Here is a 22,091-nt window from a genome sequence, read left to right as displayed (position 1 = left end):
GAAATCTTTCCCAAGAGAACCCCAAATTGGACCATGAAGAGTTAGGCATGACTAAAAATGACTCAATGACAATTTTTACTCATTTTATCTTTATTCATACATACATTTTTAGATATGTCGATTTAAGTGGTAAACAGGCAGGACTGGCTTAAAACCTTTCCATTTCTAGCTACTTGTAATGCAATGCAGAGATCATTTGGTGGAACTGATGGCATGTTGTTACAAGTTATTTTTCAGTTGGTTAGATATATCATTACTTCCTCCTAGAGTGAGAGTAGGGGGCAGATTTTTAGAACTAATGGTACTATGCACATCTATATCCTTTCCTCTTTGAATCAATACCTTATGTTAGAAGAATCAGAATTAAAGATTCAGAAATGGTAAATTAAAAAACTCAAATGGGACACTCCTCAAAGATGGAGAAATTCCCTCCAACCCTATAGTTCATAATCCATCCATGCCTGCTTATCCTGGATAATTCTTGGTTGCCTATTACTTCCCACAATGTAGTCCTACCCAATGTTCTAATGTCTTCTGGTCTACTGATGTCACTAGGTGGAGCATTCTGGTTGGCCAGCTGTTATCTCTGTTATCTCTCCTCACTGTGACCAGTTGAGAAAAAATTAATAAACCTATTCACTGTATTTCTTTTTCTACTTCTATTTACAAAGTTAGCTATTTATGTAAGTGCTCAAAAAGCTTTATCCTAATTAGGATCATTGGTATCAAAATGATAAAGAATCATCTATTTTTGAAAAATCTTTTTGTGCCATTAGAAAAACTAATACATTAGGTTTCACAAAACAAAATCAAATATCAAAGCTCCCACTAAGGAGCAGCATGACCTTGCATATCAATCCTCTGAGTTTCTAGTAAAAAGGAAAAGGTGTAAAAGTCAAATGAAAGGAGTTTAATAAATAACAAACTCAATATTTTATGCCTGCGAAACTCCTGAGAGGGGGGCCAAATCAGATTAAAATGTAATTGAGAAATGTTTAATAAAATACATCATAAACAATGTTAATTTGAGTTTTTTCCTAAGTCACTTGTCCACAGGAGTGTTGGGGGGTTTTTTGAGTTTGACACCCCTTGGACTATTTGATCTCTAAAATTTCTTCTAGCTCTAATAATCCATGAATCTTTGCCTCCATATTTTAATATCAACTTTCTATCTGAGACAAACAAAAAATAAACAGAATTGCAGTGAATGGTTTTAAAATATCCAACATTATTCTTTATTGCAATATATATATATATATATGTATATATATATATATATACATATATATATATATATACCTAAAGTCACATAAATTTGAATTCAAAATAGTTTTGTTCAAACTAGAAATTTGGTAGATTTTACAATTAAAAAATACAATAGATAAAAGTAACTTCTTTTATCTGTGTTTTTATTTCTATAGTGAATAATCTAACTCAGATGATGATTCACTTAATTATGACAACATGTTATATAATTGTTAGCCTATTCTATAGGCAGTGTATATATAAGGGGAAAAACAGAAAAGTCAAAGGAAAGGTAAATGGGCTTCTCACAATCATATTTTTCAGATGAAGAAACTGGGGCATAGAAAGGTGATAGCTTATTCAAAATAAGACTAGTTAATAGCAGAGTAAGGATTAAAAACTTCAAGTATAACATCAAATTTAAGCAATCAATTCCCAAGATACTACTAATAAGAGGAGTGAAAAGCCTAGGCCTACAACATGTAATTTGACATACCTGGAACAAAACATATATACGTGAAACAAAATGTATGTAGAATATTGTACATGATTCCTCTATGCTCAATTATCCTTTATTATGCAACAGAAATTCTAATACTATGGCTGAACATAAAAGCTTATAATTCATTATAATTAATATTAGGAGAATCTGAATGATCAGATACAAATAATCTAAAAGTATAAAACAGGAAAAAAATTGCACAGAATTATGAAACCTATAGGGAACAAGTTTATATTTATAATGAAAATTGATAGAAATTCACTTTTATCAGGCTTGAGAGGGTATACAGTAAAAATGCCTTTCAGAGAATATTTTCAAAGTGGATTTGTTTTTTCTTTTATTTATGTTTTTATTTCTATACTCTAGAATACTCTAACTCAGGTGTTGATTAATTTATTTATGACAACTAGTTATATACTGTTCCACTATAATATGGGCAATACGTAGTGGGGAAAAACAAGAAAGCCAAAGAAAAGGTAAATAATTTCTAACAAGGTTGTATTCTTCCTTTATGATTTGAGCTTCAAAAATAGAACAAAGAAATCAGCACCATTACCAAAGTCTTTAATTAGTCAAGATATTTATTTAAAACTGTATTGAATAAGGATGGTAAAAATCCATGGCAGTGTCATTTTCCTTCACAAGTATAATCTGGATTATACCTATAAATCTTTAATTAAGAATTGCCAAAGTTGGGCCAAAATGTAGTACACTATAAGTAGACACTGGGCTATGCTCATCTATCTGAAGACAGGAGGGGCTCATAAAAAGACAGCTCAGTTTTAGAAATTGGTTGCTAACCCAGGGCTGACAACTGAAATAAGTTAGACAGTAAATTACCTTTGAGAGATCCCCAGCCTCCAAGTAGAAGCAGATAACAAACACATTCCATGTAACCCAGAGGACTAGCCAGATAGCATACTGTTGGGAAGAAAGAGAGAAACAATATTTGATTGAGAAGACTTGATTTATTTTTTTTTAATTAGCAATGTAAGATTTAAATAGAGCTTCAGCTGAGTGTGAAACTTTCAGAAAATCAACATATTATAAACTAGAGAAGAAAAGGAAAAAACATTTTACATAACTTCTCTTTTGTAAAAAAAAATAAGGCTATATTCCAAATAAACAGAAGTTAATAGCATTGGGTCCAGGAAAACAATGGAGAGAAGGGTGTGTCAAAATTTCAATTCTAATCTTTTTTTTATTTTTAACAAGAGAGCAATGATTTTGAGTTCTTACATTATTTCATTATTAATTACTATATATTACCATATATATATACATATATATATTAATTACCATATATCTTCATTATGGTGCCTCACTTTCTCATTCACTGTAAATCTATGCCTTTTATTAAGATGTTGAATACTAGTACAAGGCAACTAAAATACACATTGCAAACACTTAAAAGTTACTGCTTAAAGAATATCAAATGATACACCCATTTGTCAGTGTCTAGAATTTAAAAAAATGTCTACAAAACAATGTAAATAATCTTTATTGAATCAGTCATTCTAATTCTTCCCTATTTTATGCTCTCAAATCCCCTATGCCCTTGCCTAACAACTTAAGTCATGGATCATTTCCACCACTTCCTCTGATTTAGAACCTTGCAAAACGTATGTTTAAAATTTCCTGTTTTTGATGTCAACTATACCCTTCAATAAAACGTTCTTTTTAATCCTTTCTAATTGATTTCTTATCTTACTTTTCACAGTTACTTGAAAACCATCTTTTTCTTCTTTAAGCTTCACCCTTCTTCACTCCCTTTTAGTAAATACCTTGCATCATGACTTGGAATATAGATCATTTGACATGAGTTCCCTGTTTTCCCATTTTCTTCATCATAAATCCATTTGACATCATCTCACTGTCTCCATCTTTGCCTCAGTTTCTGAAAAAACTTGTCTTTCTCTTTGCTCAGGCCAATTCCTCTAAAAATACACTGGGTCCCATCTGTCTTCTTCAGTGGGTTGTGACCTCAATCATCGACTCTCAATTCTCTTTCAATTTCTCTTTAGCATCTTATTCCTTCCTTTTTCTCAAACTCCCTGACAAAGCTACTATGACCAGTATCTCCTCCTTTCATTCATTCTTCAATCTTTTGCAGTATAACTTCAACCTCAAATGGAAGCACTATCTTATTATTTTTTATCATCAAATCTGGCCTTTTGTAATTGCTCATCCTTCTTGTTCCTATCTTGTTTTATGGACTACACTCTCCCCTACTATTCTCTCTTCCTCCCTCTAATGCCTCCTCTCTCTCTCTCTCTCTCTCTCTCTCTCTGTAACATTGCCAGCTACTATAGGTATATGGGACTAATTATCATCTCAATATACATAAATCTATGCATCCAATCACAGGCTCTCTCTTAAACTTTATTTTTTTTTTTGCATGACCAATTGCCTATTGAATATTTCAAATTAGATGTCCTAGAGATAAAATAAATTTAGCATGTCAAAAATTAACCTCATCTTTTATTTTAACCCCTCTCCTCCAAATTTCTTTATTTCTATCTCAGGTACCATCTTATTCCCAGTATCTCAGGTTTATGATATTATTATTCCAGACACCTCATTCTTATTCCACATAATGAATTACTTGACAAATCTTTCTGTTTCTTCCTTCAAAATATCTTTCACGCTCTCATTTCTCTCTACTATCCATACATCTGCCACCTTAATTTATACATTCATCACCTTTCATTTATATTATTAAAATAGTCTCTTCATTTGCCTTGTCTTTATCAATTTCAATTCATCCTAAGCACAGCTGCCAAAATAATTTTCCTTTGCCATGGATATGGTATTTTATTACATAAATAACTTAAGAATACCCTCAAGGGCAAAGATAAAGTTGCATCAATTGACAAGTCTAATCCTTTTAGTGAGAATCAATTTCAATTACTTCATATTGCTCTAGCATACATTCATTCAATAAACATGAATTAAGAACCTACTATGTGCTAGAAAGTGTGATAAGGGCTGAAGATACAAAAAAGAAGCAGTAGATAATCTTCAAGGGATATTCAATATCCAGACACATATTTAATTTTTAAATTGTTTCTAATACACCCACAACCAATCTTGCCAGATTCATTGACATTAGATTTCCTTGTATGCTATGATCCTGCCAAACTGATCTTTAGTCTTTTCTTCCCAAACAATATCTCACATTTCATATCTCTGCCCTCCTCCCTCATTTTCCCCCTCACAAAAAATCCTTCTCTTATATTAAGACATATCTGAGGTATCATATTTGACATAAAGATTTTTCCTGACCACCTTCTAATTATTTCCCTTCCAAGTTGATAAACATTTAATTAATATTATATATTGTGTATATTTTATTTTATTTATATATATATAAAATATTGTCCCCCCCATTAAAATAACAGTTCATTATAAATTGGGATTATTGAATTCTCTATATGTATCTCTAGTGCCTAGCACAGGCCTTTTCCAATTTAATTTCCAAATTAATAAATATTTGTTGATTAAATGAAATGTGTTTCTATAGAAATAATGGGAAATGCTACTTAAGACTCTAAGACATGGTAACACCTTGAGAAAAATCATATTATTTGAAAAGATACCGAAATCTCTATCTAAATTGGCCCATTGAGATACTGCATATATAAAGCAATCATATATTTCCATGGATGATAATGTATTTACTACTTATATAATATTGTTGTTTTTCCATTCAGGGATGGGGAACTTTTTTCTGCCAAAGGTCATTTGGACATATATAATATATTATTATATAATAATTATATAATAATATAATATATAAATAAAATATTATTTGCAGACTATATGTGGTCAAACATTTAATTATTTAATTATTTCATCCCTAAAAAAACTCCTAGATTTATCAAACTTCAAATCCTGTAGTTGCCTTGGTAAAACAGACCAATATAGTCTGTGGGTCAGAGGTACCCCCACCCTTGCATTAAACCTATTTTTGAGAGGACATTGAATATTATGACAGATAATCCAGTTTCTCTGAATAAGTAGCACATTTATCCCCAAAATAATGTTTAACTTATCTTCATCTAAGTACCTCTAATTCAGTAATTGAACCAATATTTATTACTTATGCTTTGACAAAACATGAAGCTGGACACTAAAAATAATTGTATTTTAATAGCAACTCATAATTTTCTAATTACTTAAAACATTACCTCATGGGATAAGAGAAAAAAGTGATGGACTTGGAGTTTAAAGAGATATGAGTTTTGATTCCACTCTGACATTTTACTAGATGCATAAATGTTGACATATCCTGTAACATGAGACTCAGTTTCCTCAGTTATAAAAAAGATAATAGCTCATGTGATTTATCTGAGAGCTAAATGAAATAATGCATATAAAAGCTTTGTAAAGGTTAATATTCTCAGTTAAATGTCAGGTATTACTATCAGTGATCTAATACTTACCTGTGATACAGACATAACCAGTATTAGCCATGGCACTCACTTTGTAGAGAGTGAGAGAGAAGTTAAGTGACTTACTCAAAGACAGATACAGTTAATAAATGGTGGGACAGAGATTTTTGTTTTCTACTCCAGTGTTACTCCTAGAGTGCTCTATAACTATGTCTCTTCCATTAGAATGCTTCCAATATGTGCCTACTGGTATTTTTTCATCTAATTGCCTAGCCATAGTATTATTAATTAATGTCAAATATTCTCATTTCCCAGTTTAATTCAATCTTGATTTCTAAAATACCATTGTTTATTATTTCATATAGGAATATAACTTTATAAAGCAATGGAATGTTTTATTTAGTTCAGAGGGATGGTAATGTTATATCACTCCAAAAAACCTCATGTATTCTCTAGTTTTTTTTTTGTATGTTATTCTTACTTTTCACATATTTATAGTTTGTGATCCTGGGCTCTTCTTTCTTTAAGGGAAAATACATGGAATTCTTTTAAGCCCTTCTTCCAAGGCATACTTCAGAATGTTTTTATCTCTTGGACTTATTTATTATGTATTAAGTACTCACAACTACCACCTAAGTTCAGACTCCATCATCTGGCCTCCCAAATGACTTCCTGCTTTAAATTCATCCTATCTACAATCATTATCCAGACTTGCCGAAGATCATGCCACTCTCCTCAATAAATCTCAGTGCCTCCCTCCCTGTTGTCTCTACAATAAAATATAATTTTTTCTGACATTTAAATCCTTCCTTAACCTCATCCCAATTCATCTTTTAGCTTCTCATTCTGCATTCTATGGAGTAGCTAAGCTGGTTTTCTTGCCATCATTTATAGACTACTCATCTCCTATCTCAATACTATTGTACTATCACGCATGTTTGGAATTCATTCCATATTTGTGGATGTCTCATATAATTTCTTTTTTCCTTCAAAACTCGGTTCAATACATCACTACATCAGTTGTTAGGACTGTTCCTTTTAAAATCAATGTGTAGGGGTGGCCAGGTGGTACAGTGGATAGAGCACCAGCCCTGGTGTCAGGAGTACCTGAGTTCAAATTTGGCCTCAGACACTTAATTACCTAGCTGTGTGGCCCTGGGCAAGCCACTTAACCCCATTTGCCTTGCAAAAACCTAAAAACAAAAAACAAAAAACAAAACCCAATGTGTATTTATTTTCTGTGTTAAGTATATATGTACATATCACCTACCAAGATACTTCTTATATTAAGGGACTGTATTTATTACTCTTTATATTCACAATGTTTAGAATAGTGTTTGGCACATATCATACATGCAATAAATGCTTGCTGATAGATAGATAAAGGATTAAAAAGATTAAACTGTATCATGTTCTTCCTTATGATGACCTAAAAGAGGAGACTTACCTTAACAAATTTGTTAATGTAACTACATAAGACTAATTCTATAAGAATAGAGAATATATTACTAAAGCATCTTCAGAAAAATCTAATTTCCTATTCATTATAAGAACCCTACACCTTCTTTCTACATATTTCTGTTTTTGAACTTTTTGGAATTCTGCTTGTTCTTGTTTTTTTTTTTCTTCATTATCTGGCATTTATCTAAATTAAATCTCATCCAATTGACTCAAGCCCAATTGTGCAAATGCTGAGAATCTTCTACATTCCTCTGTAATTTGGTCTATGAGCAAATTCTGTCAATGTGCCCTACAATTCATTTTCTCTTTGTAATCATTATCATCATTATTTACAGTCTCAAACTCCTCTCATCATACTGACTCTTGTTCAATGCCCACTGCTATTTAATGGTACCCCATTGATAATTATTCAGGTTGGAGATTATTAGAAACAATAGCTTTCTCACAGAGATATTGAGGTTGTTCTTTCTCAGTGAGATAATATATTACCCAACTTGTGATTTCTGATCTCTGATTCTAGTTATTCTAATAAATAATTCCTTTTTTGTAAAACTACTTTTTGCCCTGATTTTTACTATGAAAAACTTCCATTCTCTTCTATTTTTCCTCATGTTGTATTGAAAGACCAGCATAATAGAATCATTTGTCATATTGATTATTGCCATTTTGATCATTGAGATTAAACTAAGTAATTTATTCAATCCAATTTGCCTCTTAAAGCACTGAAAATAATAAAATAATGGAAATAAACTGACCAAGGTAGTCTGATTGGCTCTTGTGCCCTCCTTAATGATCAAATTTTAATTTACAAATGTACATTATACATATATATATGTATATATATATATAGTGTGTGTGTATGTGTGTGCACATTAATATGCACATATACTAAGATCAACAAGTTATAATTCATTTTCATTTTATAATTCTAAAGGGAAACATACTTTATTGAAGAAAAGAACATTAATTTTTTACATAAGCAACTATAACAATAAAACTGCAAATATTTTCTTGACTTAAATCCTAACTCACTTTGTAAACTTTCCTTTCTGCATTCTATTGATAATCCCAAACTGACCTTCTTGTCATTATTCAGACTATTCTCTACCTCCTTTCTCAACACCATTTTACTGACTCGAATGCCTGTTTGAAATTAGTATCCATTTATAGAGATGGGAATATTATATGCTACTTGCTTGTCCTTGAGTAAATTGATTAAACTTTCTGGGTCTCAATTTCATCATTTGTAAAAGAGGTAATGTTTTAGTTGTCTTCTGTTTCACAAAATTCTTCAATTTTATGTAACTCAAACACCTCTTGGAAATTGAGGATTGAATGAGAAAAGATAGTTTTAATGTAATCATTCATAGTTCTTTGATTTTTTTTATAAATTTATGGCCTTCTAGTAACAATAGTTTTATGCCATTCAATTATATATTTTGTTTGCCAGTCTACTCTAATTAGGGAAGTGATTAAGACTACAAAGAGAGAGAAAGAGACACAGAGAGTCTGAGAGACAAAGAGAAGAAAGGAAGAAAAGAAAATGCATTTAGGAAAATTTCAACTTAAAAAGGTCAAGATGGGCAAGAAAAACCAATGCCTGAAAATAGTATGGAAGTATAAAACAGAATTAAATGGACTTTCACATAAAAGATGAAAGCTAAAACTAATTTTTCCAAAAATTTCTTTTTTGTAAAAAAAGCAACTAACAGACAAACCCTTGAGGACATGGCAGGGTGAGATACTTACTACCTGTTAATAGGATTTTTTTCAAGTTGATAAAAATTTTTAAGAGCTTTATTGAACAGAACTATGGGAATAAATAGTACTGTTTAAGACAAAGGAACCTTCCTTCTAGTTTCTTCAATGTTTTCAAAATATTTCTGTTCCTCTAATTCTTAGATCTATGAAATCAATTTCAGCAAAATAGACTGTCATTCATTTTTAGGACCAAAGTGGAGAATCCTGCATTCATTGTGATCAAGATTAAAATAAGCAATTGATCTGGTTCATGAATTGATTGTTCTTTTCCCTTTTTTGGTAATGGTTAAGGGGGTGGGGCAGGGAGTGAAAGAAATTTAAGGGAAAACAAGAAATTTATATAGACTGCTCACATCCAGGAAAATACATTTTAAAATTCCACTTTTCTGCCAAATTTTTTTCTGTGACAATGTTTGCTAAATAAAGAAAGTCATCAATATGGAAAGATCAGGGAACACATTTTCTGAAACATTTTTTTCTACAGCCCTCCAATTCTACTTTCATATTAACTTGAGCTTCATCAATTTTGACATATGAAAGTGATAGTCTAAGGATCTCTACTGCTAACCTCTTCACCTTGCTGCCTAAAAAGTTCATTATAAATAATATAATTTGAAATTTTGCTCAAGATTACCAATTCTTGGCAAATATTTATTAAATTGTAATACCTTCATTATTAAAAGAGAAAAAGTGGCATTGTTTATTTGCTAAGGTACAGGGTGGGGGGATGGGAACCAGTTAGCATGTTCTATTTGCATAATAATGAAACTCAGCTAGGCAGTCAATTAGTACTTACCCAACATGTGTTAAATGGAAGTGACATCTAAAGATCCACTAAAATTATCCTTTCTCCTTTCAATAAAATTCATTGCCAAATTGTGGTGAGGAGGTAGCCTTGGATTTTCAAAGGCCATTCTAGGTTCTATCATTTTGGCTAAACATGACTGTACTTCATGCTCTGTGAAACTGCTCAAATATATTCATTTTTACTGTCTTTCAAATTGATAGAAGGTACTAAGGAAAGATAGAAGGTACTATACAGGGAAACAAGAGTTTGAATCTAGCCATGGACACTCTATTTAGACCTCAGTTTCCACATTTGTAAAATGCAAATGATCATAATAACATCTGCCTCCCAGAATAATTGTGACAATAAAATGAAATAATATTTGTACAGCATTTAACACAGTGTCTAACACAAAGTAGGTGCTATAGAAATGCTTCTGTTGTTATTAAATTTGATGATAGGTTTTCCTTGATTAAACCATTTTTCTCATGTGGGCAAAGCACTGAGATAAGTAATAAGAAAAAAATATTGTTTCTACCCATTCTCTCATGGAATTTATAAGCTAAGAGAAGAAATATGATACCTATGGGAAGATGTGATACTATGCAATATTTAATAACTTGTTAATACTTATATGGCATAATAGATGAAAGAGCTTCTGTGGCTGTAGGGTAAGGGGATTTCCCTTGTCTCCCTTAGCAGAAGATTCCTTTCCTTTCTCCCTTGGTTGTAAGAGTAAAATGCTGATATTAGGGAGAAATATTTTTGACCTTTAAGACATAGCCCTAAGACTATTACAGTTTATCCTTTGGCAATCTGTGAGCCCAGACTAGAAGTTTGAATGTGACAGAGAAAACATTTGATTAAAATGAAAATATTGGTAAACTATCTATTCATTTGAGATTAAAGAATGGAATTTAAGACTACAGATAGTGAAGAGAGTTAAAATGAGATTAGAGAGGAGTTTTTGAGTTAAAATTAGATTTTGAGTTAGAATGAGATTTGAGAATAGGAAAAAGTCAGACTCTAGATTTAGAGTTGGGAGGGTCTTCAAAGTCTGATATTCTCACTTTACAGATAGGGCAACTGAGATCCAACAGAATTAATTGACTTGCCTAAGGTCATATCAGTAGGGAGTGGCAGAGTCAGTATTAAAACTGTAGTCTTTTGACTCCAAACCTAGCACTCTTACCATCATACCTCAAAGTCAGAAGGAATGTAATGGTTGACAAACTCCAGAGAAAAATTAAGTTAAGTTATGACCTGACAAGTTAAAGTAATACGATAAGTACGAAGATAAGATGCTTTGTAACTTAGTATCTTACTAAAAGAGTATTTTCTTCTGGCTGAAATTCATTATCTGTACAAGTAGTTGAGAGTTATGACCTGGTTGCCAGAAGTTTCCAACACGAGATTTTAACAGTTTAGTCCAATCAGATGGCTATGGGATCATATTCAAGTTATAAGATCATATTCAGTCTAAAATAGTTTGTATGGATCACAGGTATCTGAAATTTTCTTCATTTTTGGTTCAAAAGGAGACTGCTTTCTGACATCAGTATAGCTCCTGTACCATTTCCATTCACTATTTTTTTGCCAAGAATCTCATTCTTAGAATAGCTAAAGATAAGTCAAAGTTGATGGAATATCTAAAAGTTGATGAATTCCTGTTTCTGCTCCCTTTTGAATTCTTCTGCCATTGTTACTGTAGAAGAGGTCACATGAAACTGAAGGACATTGTGTATTTTTCTTTTTTCTGGGTCACCATGGTCAAACAAGTCAGTAGCTACTAGCCAACACAAGATGAGCCTCCCCATTCTGAGCTAGGCTAATCTTTAGAGAGCAAATACCATTATTAACTGGGACTTAGAGGATAGCAGTACAGTGTAAAGAACACTGAATCTGGAATCAGAGGAGCTGGGTTCAAATTCTGCCTCTGATCATTGTTATTTTTTAACATTGGGCAAATCACTTAACTTCTCTTGGATGACATTTCCTAGTTGTAAAATTAGATGTCCTCTGAGGTTCCTTTCACTTCGGAATCTATGATGATATCTGGGGGCTTTCCAGCCTGATAGGACCTGCCATGGTTTACACTCTTATAGAATAACATTTAGAAGTCCAAATCAGCAGCAGTTCTTGGAAGACTAAATAACTAATAATAATTAATAATAATAAACTATTTATAATTATAATATTTATTACACAATACTTTTTTTCATAATGATCCTGTGAAGTCAGTATTTGTGAGTAGATTCTCATGATATCAGGCACCACTGGACATAAGATTATCAAATTCTCTACCATCTTAGGAAAACAGCTTACCCAAAGGTCAGATTCAGGTTTCAGGACCAAGCTTGTTTGATAATCTGCAAAGAGGTGGTCAGTAGGACAACTATTTCTGGCCTCAAAAGTTTCTAGGGCAATCTCAACTTCTGCTTTGATTACTTCTCAATAATCCAAATAGCAGTTGAAGATTAGAATAGTTTCAAGTGCTGTGAGGGATGACAGTTTGGATTAAAAAATAGTGTGTTCTTTGTGGAGGAATGACTTGCTAAAACAGGTTTAGATGGTACTAATCTGGGCAGATTATCCTAACAATACTGATTTATAAAAGGACTGTTTCAAAGCAGTTTGTCATTTCCATCTAGAAAACATTCAGTAAGTACATTGTTGAGAGATGATCATTGACATATAGTGTTGAAAAGAGAGAGGAGGGATGAAAACGTTGAGATGAATTAGATTCTAAGTTTAACTAAAAGATGAATAGTTAGATTGTAAAGTCAAGAAATTACCAAGAAGAAAAGGTATGGCATATCTATTGCTTGGAGGAAGAAGAGTCATTTTAATCAATTTTGCCATCATCATGTTAGTATCCTAATCATGGGGAAAGGTAATTAAATACAAAGTTATAAGAGATCAAAGCTGATATAATGTAAAGAATGGTTCAAGAAGCACTTTTCAAAAAACATTTAAAAAATGTATTTTTAACATTTGTTAAAAAAAATTGTTTTGAGTTCTGAAATCTCCCTCCTTCCTGACTCTCCCTCACCCAATGAAAAGACAATTGATATCAACTATACATGAAAAATCATGCAAAACATTTTCCTCTTAGCCATGTTGCAAAAAAAGAAAGAAAAATAAAGTTAAAAACTTATACTTCAATGTGTACTCAAGAGCCATCACATTTGAGATGTATATCATTTTTTTTTTATCATGAGTCCTTTGGAATTATCTTGGATCATTATATTGATCAGAGTGGTGAAGTGTTTCACAGTTTGTTCATTGTTACAATATTACTAATGTGTTCAAAATATATGCCAACACACACATATACACAAACATAAACATACCTAGATTTAGATGTCTTCTCTCTATTATGTAGAAGCCTAACCTTGCTCTCCTTCCAAAACTCAGAACTCTAAATAAACAGTACTATTATTAGCTGGTTTCTTTTTTTTCAATTTCTTTTTAAAAATTTATTTTTTTCATGCATATGCATATATTTTTAATTTACAAATTGATTTTGCAGTTTATAATGTGCTCTAATTATTGTTTTATCATAAATGTATCCCCTTTCCATAGATCTGATAGATAGAATATTTCATGGTCTATTAGTTTATCTATGGTATTGTTCTTTTATGTCTAAATCCTGTAACCATTTTTATCTTATTTTGATATAGGGTGTGAGATGTGGATGTATGCCTAGTTTTTGCCATACTATTTTCTAGTTTTCCCAATAATTTTTGTCAAATAGTGAGTTCTTATCCCAGAAGCTGATGTCTTTGGGTTTGTCAAACAGTAGATTGCTGTAATCATGTGCTATGACTTCTTTAGAACCAATCCTAATTCACTGATCCATTACTCTGTTTCTTAACCAGTACCAGTTTTGATGCAGTTTTGATGAGTTGCTTCATAGTATAGTTTTAGATCTGGTAGATTAAGTCATCTTCCTTTACATTTTTTTTTCTATCAGTCCCTTTGCTATTCTTGCCCTTTTGTTGCTCCAGATGAATTTTGTTACTTTTTTTTCCTAGTTCGGTAAAGTTAGTCATTTGGTAGTTTATTGGTATGGCACTGAATAAGGAATTGTATAGAATTGTCATTTTTATTATATTAGCTCTACCTAACCATAAGCATTTGACATCTTTCCAACTATTTAGATTTGACTTTATTTGGGTGAGAAGTGCTTTATAATTGTGTTCATACAGTTTCTGGGTTAGCTGGTTTTAACACCAGGTCTGAGGCATGCATCTCACTGCTTTTATTTTAAGGTTTTAGTCAGAAAAAAGCTGGTCTTTTTAGCAGAACTACTGGAAACAGCATCTACTTTCTCACTCCACAGCTGATCATCTTTGCTTTCTTCAGGACATCAACAACTTTTTTTTTAATAATAGAAAGCATTTGGTTCAAACATTTGATTTTAATATATATTATATAGTATGTTGTAAAACTTTATTTTCAAGTATTTTAACAAAGAAATCATTATTGTGGAATTATGATAATGAGTAGAAAAGTATATGCTATTTCATTTAATGATCTTGTCTCCATGGAGCACATAGTTATAACTAATGCACCACAACTCTGAAATAGAGGTGTATAAGAAATAAATAACAAAAACATGAATGATGAACATGCAGTCAAACTTAGAAAGTTATAATCACTTCACTCATAGATCTTATCATTTAAAGGCTGAGGGTTGGATGTAAATTTTCCACCCTTGAAAGAGATGGTAAGGAACATCTTTCTGAGTTTCACTTACCTCATCTAAAAAGTGATCTTTTATTTTACAACTTTAACATTCTGTTTTTTTTGTCAAAGATGAGACAGATTTCTCCTCCCCAGTTCTAACTCTTCCATCAAATTAGAACCAAGTTCTTTAAAAAAAAACCCACTATATAATTAGAGCCATAAGGTTTTGCTACTATTTCTACAAAAAGACTGAAACAAAATATATTGTTACACTTTATTGCTGTTTGCTTCATCAGATTATGGTCTAGCTTCCTAAAATCAACATTCTACCAATGAATCTATATGTCACAGAGACACGGAATGCAGAAATATCCTAAGAGTTAAAAAATGAATACCACACAGAAGGCAATGGAGTGATATGTGGTAGATATGATCATGTTGCAAAATATTACCACTGAGGAATTTTAAGAAATAGGAGTAAAAGATAGCATCAAGATAATATAAATAGAAGAGGAAACAGGAGTTACATGTGATAAAGCATTGGAACTCTCATGATGCTGATCAAGACAAAGCAAAGAATGCATCCAGGATGTAAGGAGGATCTATTGTGGCACATCTATGGAAACATAGGACAAGAATTACACAGAATGGGGAGGCATGAAAGAGAAATACATTGCAAGTCAGTGAAATTACAAATCACAGATCTATTTGACTCATGAGTCCACTCTCTGGATTTCTTTTTCCTCATCTTTTTCTGCCTTCCTGCTTTTCCTCCTTTTTAAGTCTCCTCACTTTCCTTCTCGTCTATACCTCACCATCATAGAAAAACATCTATTCTGAGACTCCATTACCCTAACTGCTTGATCCAGATATTGCTTCAAGAGAGGTCTTAGCATAATTCCACTCTATTTATGACTTTACTCTCTTGGGTTCTTTTCCTTCTCTTCCTCTTCCTTCCTCTTCTTATTAGTCAACCACCTTACCTTCACAAGGGAAGCTTTTTAATCCCTATTTCTGGATCTCCTTTATATGTTGTCTTTCTCCATAAAACCCATTCTCTCTGAGGACAAAGATTGTCTTGCTGGCTTAACTTTGCATTTCTAACAGTCAGTACAGTACTTAGCACCTAGCAGGTACTTTCTGACATATTTAATTTTAATTTTGAGCTATACAAAGTCTCAGTCAGTGAAGAAAAAAAAACCTCTTCTTTGTATGTATATGATAGACCTAGACAAAAATGATAACATTTACGTTTAAACTCAGACATGCTAAAAGTCTGCTATGTTAGTTGTTCCCAATTCACCAAAAATGCTATATTAAAAATATTTCCTCAGTCATTTAAGGGGGAAAAGTTATTTTTGGTAACTTTTTCATTTATAGATGCTTAAGAATATGTTTTACTAACATGATACTTTATAATTTTAATCTGATTTCCATAACAATCTGAAGTTAATGGGAATGATACATCTAGGTATAGTTATATACATTTAACCATTTAACCCAGTTGGTTTTCCTTGCCTGCTTAAATTCACATATAGATATATGGAAATTATATTATTCTGATAAGTTTAGGATTTTTTAAAATGTGCTCATGGTATATATATATATATATATATATATATATATATATATATATATATATATATACACACACACACATTTGTGTATGTGTGTATGAAAAATTTATAAATGAATACCACTATATGTAGAAGCATTCGTTATTGCTGTAGTTTAAGGCATGCTCTTTTTTGTTCTCATCTTTTCAATTGTAAAAACTCATGTTTGAGAGTTTTCTAAATATTTTTGAATGAGCTTTGACTTCAATTATCTGTAGAAGTGAGATAGGTCTTTTTCTCTACCAGTTGTAATTTCAGCGAATTCTGATCTAGTGCATCTTTAATCTCTGGGTGACAATCAGAAATGCCTTCTTTATGGCCTATATGCTTGAAGTAATCTTTTTGGAAATTCTTCCCTTGGATCCCTCAGGTACCAACTATTCTATATACTTAATTTTAAATATATTTTATGAGTGTTTGTCTCTTTCTCCCTCTTTTCAGAGCTTGAGAAAGTTATATATTATCATATTGAATCGTCTCCCTATTCAACACACAAAAAATTACAGTACCCAAAATTCAAAAAGGTTAAGATCTTGACAAGTTCACCTCTGAATATTCTTAAGACTGATGTGATTGTCAAAAATAGGTAACACCTCATGAGATTCACAACCCCAAGGCAGATTCATCATTGTTCAGAGTCTGTATTCAATAACACAGAAGGAGAAATGGTAAAAATATTTCTCTGGATAAACTGACCAGACCATTTTAGTGTTTTAGAGTCTGAAATTTCATTTGAAAATGCACAAGAAAAATTTGCACTCCAATGCTCAAACAGAACTACTTTCATAGTTTGAGCCTTTAAGTACCAGACAATAGATTCCTTGACAATTTAGATAGGGGAAAAAAAATTACTCTTCTCATATTTACCAGTTCTATCTTCATTTCTATTTTTGTGTGCCTTTCCATATATAACTTCAGTATGTGGTATTGTTTTGGTTCAGTTTTATACAACTCTTGAAGATTCCATTTGGGGTTTTCATGGCAAAGATTTGGAAGTGGTTTGCCATTTCCTTTTACAGCTCATGTTATAAATATGAAACTGAGGCAAATAAAGTTAAATGACTTTCCCAGGTTCATATAGCACATTAGTGTCTGAGACTGGACTTAAACTCAGATATTCTTGACTCCAAACCTGGCTTTTTATCCATTGTGCCACATAGTTATTCCAACCTCAATATGTACATATACAATATCCCTTCATGATTGAGGAATGTTGAAAGGCTATGGGAATGTGGTATGGTCAAAATAATGATGATCTTAGAATCACAGGGCTGTATCTTGAATCCTAACTCTCCCCTTACTGACTTTGTGACACTGAACAAGTCATTTAGCCTCAATGCTTCCTCATTTAAAATGTGTTTTAATCTATTGATGCCCACCAAGAATGAGTCTCTCTGCTGCTTTCTGAATGACATGCATTTCCAAATCTGTAGTGTTCCAGGACATGAAAGATGTAATTCAGTCTCTTCATTAAAACATTCATGGATCAAAAGAGAAAAACTTTATTTTTATAAGAGAAATACTCCCCAAATCTGCATACTAGGCAGTCTAGTTTTTCAATCATTTTAGAGGTTTTGTCCAATCAACCCTTACTTAGTTTGTCTACCTGCTTATAAAGAACTGGATCCTGTGACCAAATAAAACACAAGAGCTTAGTTGAGTTTCAAACATAAATAGGCAAGCAATTCCTTTCAATAGTCTTTGGGGGGCGGCTAGGTGGCGTAGTGGATAAAGCACTGGCCTGAAAGTCAGGAGTACCTGGGTTCAAATCCAGTCTCAGACACTTAATAATTACCTAGCTGTGTGGCCTTGGGCAAGCCACTTAACCCCATTTGCCTTGCAAAAACCTAAAAAAAAATAGTCTTTGGGTCCGTCTAGCAACCAATTTTTTCTTTTGGTCAAATCTTAACAATTTTGTGTTTCAAAATGAAATGAAGTAGATATTATTAATACTTCTCATTTTTCTTCCTCTAACTTATTAAATGTAATTTGTTTTGAGCCAAAATAGTGGAGATAAACCTGGAACTTCCTTTAATTCTCCCAGGCTTCCCTCAGAAATAAGTTAATCAAACCTCTAGACAAATCCCACAAAAGAATAGAGTGGAGCATTTTCAAGCAGGGTCTATCTCAGGAGGATGGGAAACATGACCAGGAGCAGGGAGAGGCTAGGGTAGGGAGCTTCAACCAGCAAGGGCAGGATATGGAGGAAGCAAACCAGAGGCTCTCAATTGCAGGTGCCCAGGTGCCAGTTCAGCAGGTCCAATGGGAGAGGTCCAACAGAGATATCTCACATGACTGGGTTATATGGCCCAGACCATGAGTAGGCTGCTGTTTATTCTCTTTTTAAAAAAATCATTTATTTTCATCTATATGTACATGTATATTTTTAAGTTACAAAATTTCCTTCCGTCCTCCCTTCCCAACCCTCTCCCCTCAGTGGTGAACAGTCAGGTTATCATTGTACATACATATTTTGATAAACATATTTACATATTAGTTATATTCAGTTTGAGGAATTAGGATTAAGGGAAAGAGTACATAAGAGATAATTTTTATAAAACGTTCATCAGATTCCGAAGGGTTTTGTGGAGCTCCTTCCATCAAGGTTGTTCATCTCACAATGTTGTTGTTGATGTGTACATTGTTCTCTTGGTTCTACTTCTTTCACTCAGCATCAGATCCTGTAAATCATTCCATGCTTCTCCAGGGACTGACCATTTATGGTTTCTTATAGAACAATAATATTCAATAGTATTCATATACCATAACTTGTTTAGCCATTCCTCAATTGATGGGCATTCCCTCAATTTCTAATTCTTTGCCAAGGCCGCTAGTATTCTCAATGCTGAAGACCTGTTTCTGGATGACCTGGCCCAGTGAGCAGGTCTCAATAAGGAAGGTCTGTTAATTTGGCACCCCTCCCTACCCAAGAAGCTTGGGACAATGCCCTGTGAGCCAAGTAGTCAAAATGAGTAAAAGTTAGAGAAAAGCAGGGACTAAAGAAAATTACTATGGAGATAATGAAGTACAAAAGGACATCTCAAGAGGATAACAGAAAAAAGTCCTTGTGGGGAATATAATTGGTCTCCAACCCAAAAAGACTTCTTGGAAGAGCTCAAAAAGGATTTTAAAAATCAAATAGAAAGTTAGGAAAAGAAAGCAGGAGAAATTCAACAACTTGCAAAAGGAAGTAAAAAAACAATCAACTAAAGAAAATAAATCCTTTAAAAATACAATTGGGTAGGAGCAGCTTGGTGGCACAGTGGGTAAAGTGCCAGCCCTGAAATCAGAAGGAACTGAGTTCAACTCCAGTCTCAGACACTTAATATATTATCTAACTGTGTGCCCTTGGACAAGTCACTTAATCCCACTGCCTTAAAAAAAATTAAACTAAAATAAAATAGAATAAAAAATTACAATTGACCATTTGGAAAAGTAGAAGCAGAAGCTAACTGAAGAAAAATTCCTTGAAAATTAGATTTGGGAAAGTGGAAGCTAATGATTCTATGAGACTTCAAGAATCATTCAAGTGGAAACAAAATAATGAAAAATGTAAGAAAATTTAAATACCTCATTGGAAAACAACTGACCTGGAAAATTGTTTCAGGAGAGATAATTTAAGAAGTATTGAACAGTATACCTGAAAGACATAATTTAAAAAAAAAAGCCTGGACAACTTCTTTCAAGAAATCATCAAGGAAAACTGTCTTAATATCCTAGAACCAGAGGGGAAATAGTCATTGAACAAATCCAATAATCAAATGCTAAAAGGGATCCCCAAATGAAAATGCCAAGGAATATTGTAGTCAAATTCCAGAATTAACAGATTTGGAGAAAATTCTGCAGGCTACCAGAAAGAAGCAACTGTCAGGAGTATACAGGATTTGAAAGCATCATTAAAATATCAGAAGGCCTAGAATATGATAATCTGAAGAGCACTCTTTTTAGGGGAAAAGATGCACATTTAACAAAGTAGGTAGACTTTTAAAATTTCCTGACCAAAAAAAAAAAAAAACCAAGAACTGATCAGAAAATTCTATCTTCAAACGTGAGTCTCAAGAGATACATAAAAAGGTAAACAGGGAAAAAAGAAAATGAATGTTATTCAATAAGATTAAACTGGTTAATCCCTACTTGGGAGGATGATACTCAAAACTCTTGAGAACTATATGTCTACTAGAGGGAGAATATGCAGATAGAAAGTTTGATTTTGATGGGATGATTTAAAAAAATTGAGGCATTTAAAAAAGGGATTCTAAAGGAATGGGAGGAAGAGAGAAGCAGATTTGGGAATGCAACTAAAAAATGTAGAAAAAAATTCAAAATACTCAATTAAATACCTAATCAGAAATTCTGAAAAACAAAGGAAACATTAATTAAAGTTGGCTTTATGTAAACATGTAAGCCATAGTTTAATTTAAAAAAAGGATATAAACCAAATTACCAATATCAAAAATGAAAAGGGTGAATTCACCACCAATGTGGAGAAAATTAAAATAATAAAAGTTCAGAATAATTTGCCAAATGTTTGCATATAAATCTGACAATCTAAGTGAAATTGATGAATATAAACAAAAATATAAATTACCACATTAACAGAAGAGAATATAAAATATTTAAATAACCCCATTTCAGAAAAAGAAATTGAGCAAGTCATAAATGAACTCCCTAAGAAACACTCTTTAGGGCAAGATATTTACAAGTGAATTCTACCAAACATTTAAAGAATAATTAATTCTAAATCTATATAAGGTATTTGAAGAAAATAGGTGAAGAGTTCTACCAAATTCCTTCTATGACATAAATATGGTACTGAAATCTAAACCAGTTAAGAGTCAAAACAGAGAAAGAATATTATAGACTGATTTGCTGAATGAATGTTGCAAATATTTATTTATACAATGCAAAAATTTTAAATAAAATATTAGCAAAATGATTACAGAAAGTTATCACTAGGATAATACACTGTGGTCAGGTAAGATTTATACCAGGAATGCAGAGTTAGTTCAATATTAAGAAAATTATCAGTATAATTGACAATAACATAAACAAACATGATTACCTCCATAAATGCTGAAAAAGCTTTTAACAAATACAATACCCATTCCTACTGAAAAAACAAATAAGGTAGAGAGCATAGGAATAAATGGAATTTTCTTTAAAATAAAAAGTAGTACCTATCCAAAACCATTAGCAAGCATTATAATGCAGTGGAGATAAGCTAGAAACATTTCAATAAGATCAGGGATGAAACAAGGCTGCTATTATCACCACCATTATTCAATATTGTATGAGAATTGTTAACTTTAGCAATAAGGGAAGAAAAAGAAATTGAAAGAATTAGAATAGGCAATGAGAAAACAAATCTCTTACTCTTTTGCAGATGATATGTTGGTATACTTAGAAAATCCACTGAGTACTACTTGAAACAATTATCAACTTTTGCAAAATTGAAGGACATAAAACAAAACCACATAAATCATCAGAATTTCTATATGTCACCAACAAAATTCAGCAGTGAGAGATAAAAAAAGAGAAATTCCATTTAAAGTAACTATAGACAACATAAAATTTGTGGGAATCTGTCAAGAAAAACACAGAAACTATATGAAAATGATTACAAAATGATTTTT

The 22,091-nt window shown here is 32.2% G+C and overlaps 1 protein-coding gene across 1 annotated transcript in view; it reads right to left on the bottom strand.

The window, feature by feature from the left end:
* The window catches only part of NKAIN2 (sodium/potassium transporting ATPase interacting 2), a 1,359,833-nt gene that overhangs the window by 595,598 nt on the left and 742,144 nt on the right, over nucleotides 1-22,091 (bottom strand). The window contains exon 3 of the mRNA XM_074187495.1: nucleotides 2,588-2,668. Coding sequence (XP_074043596.1) covers nucleotides 2,588-2,668 — 81 coding nt within the window. The remainder of the gene's footprint in view (nucleotides 1-2,587; nucleotides 2,669-22,091) is intronic.

This window comes from Macrotis lagotis, chromosome 5, assembly GCF_037893015.1.
Source record: "Macrotis lagotis isolate mMagLag1 chromosome 5, bilby.v1.9.chrom.fasta, whole genome shotgun sequence".
NCBI lineage: Eukaryota > Metazoa > Chordata > Mammalia > Peramelemorphia > Peramelidae > Macrotis > Macrotis lagotis.
This window is presented reverse-complemented; position numbering and strand designations above follow the sequence as displayed.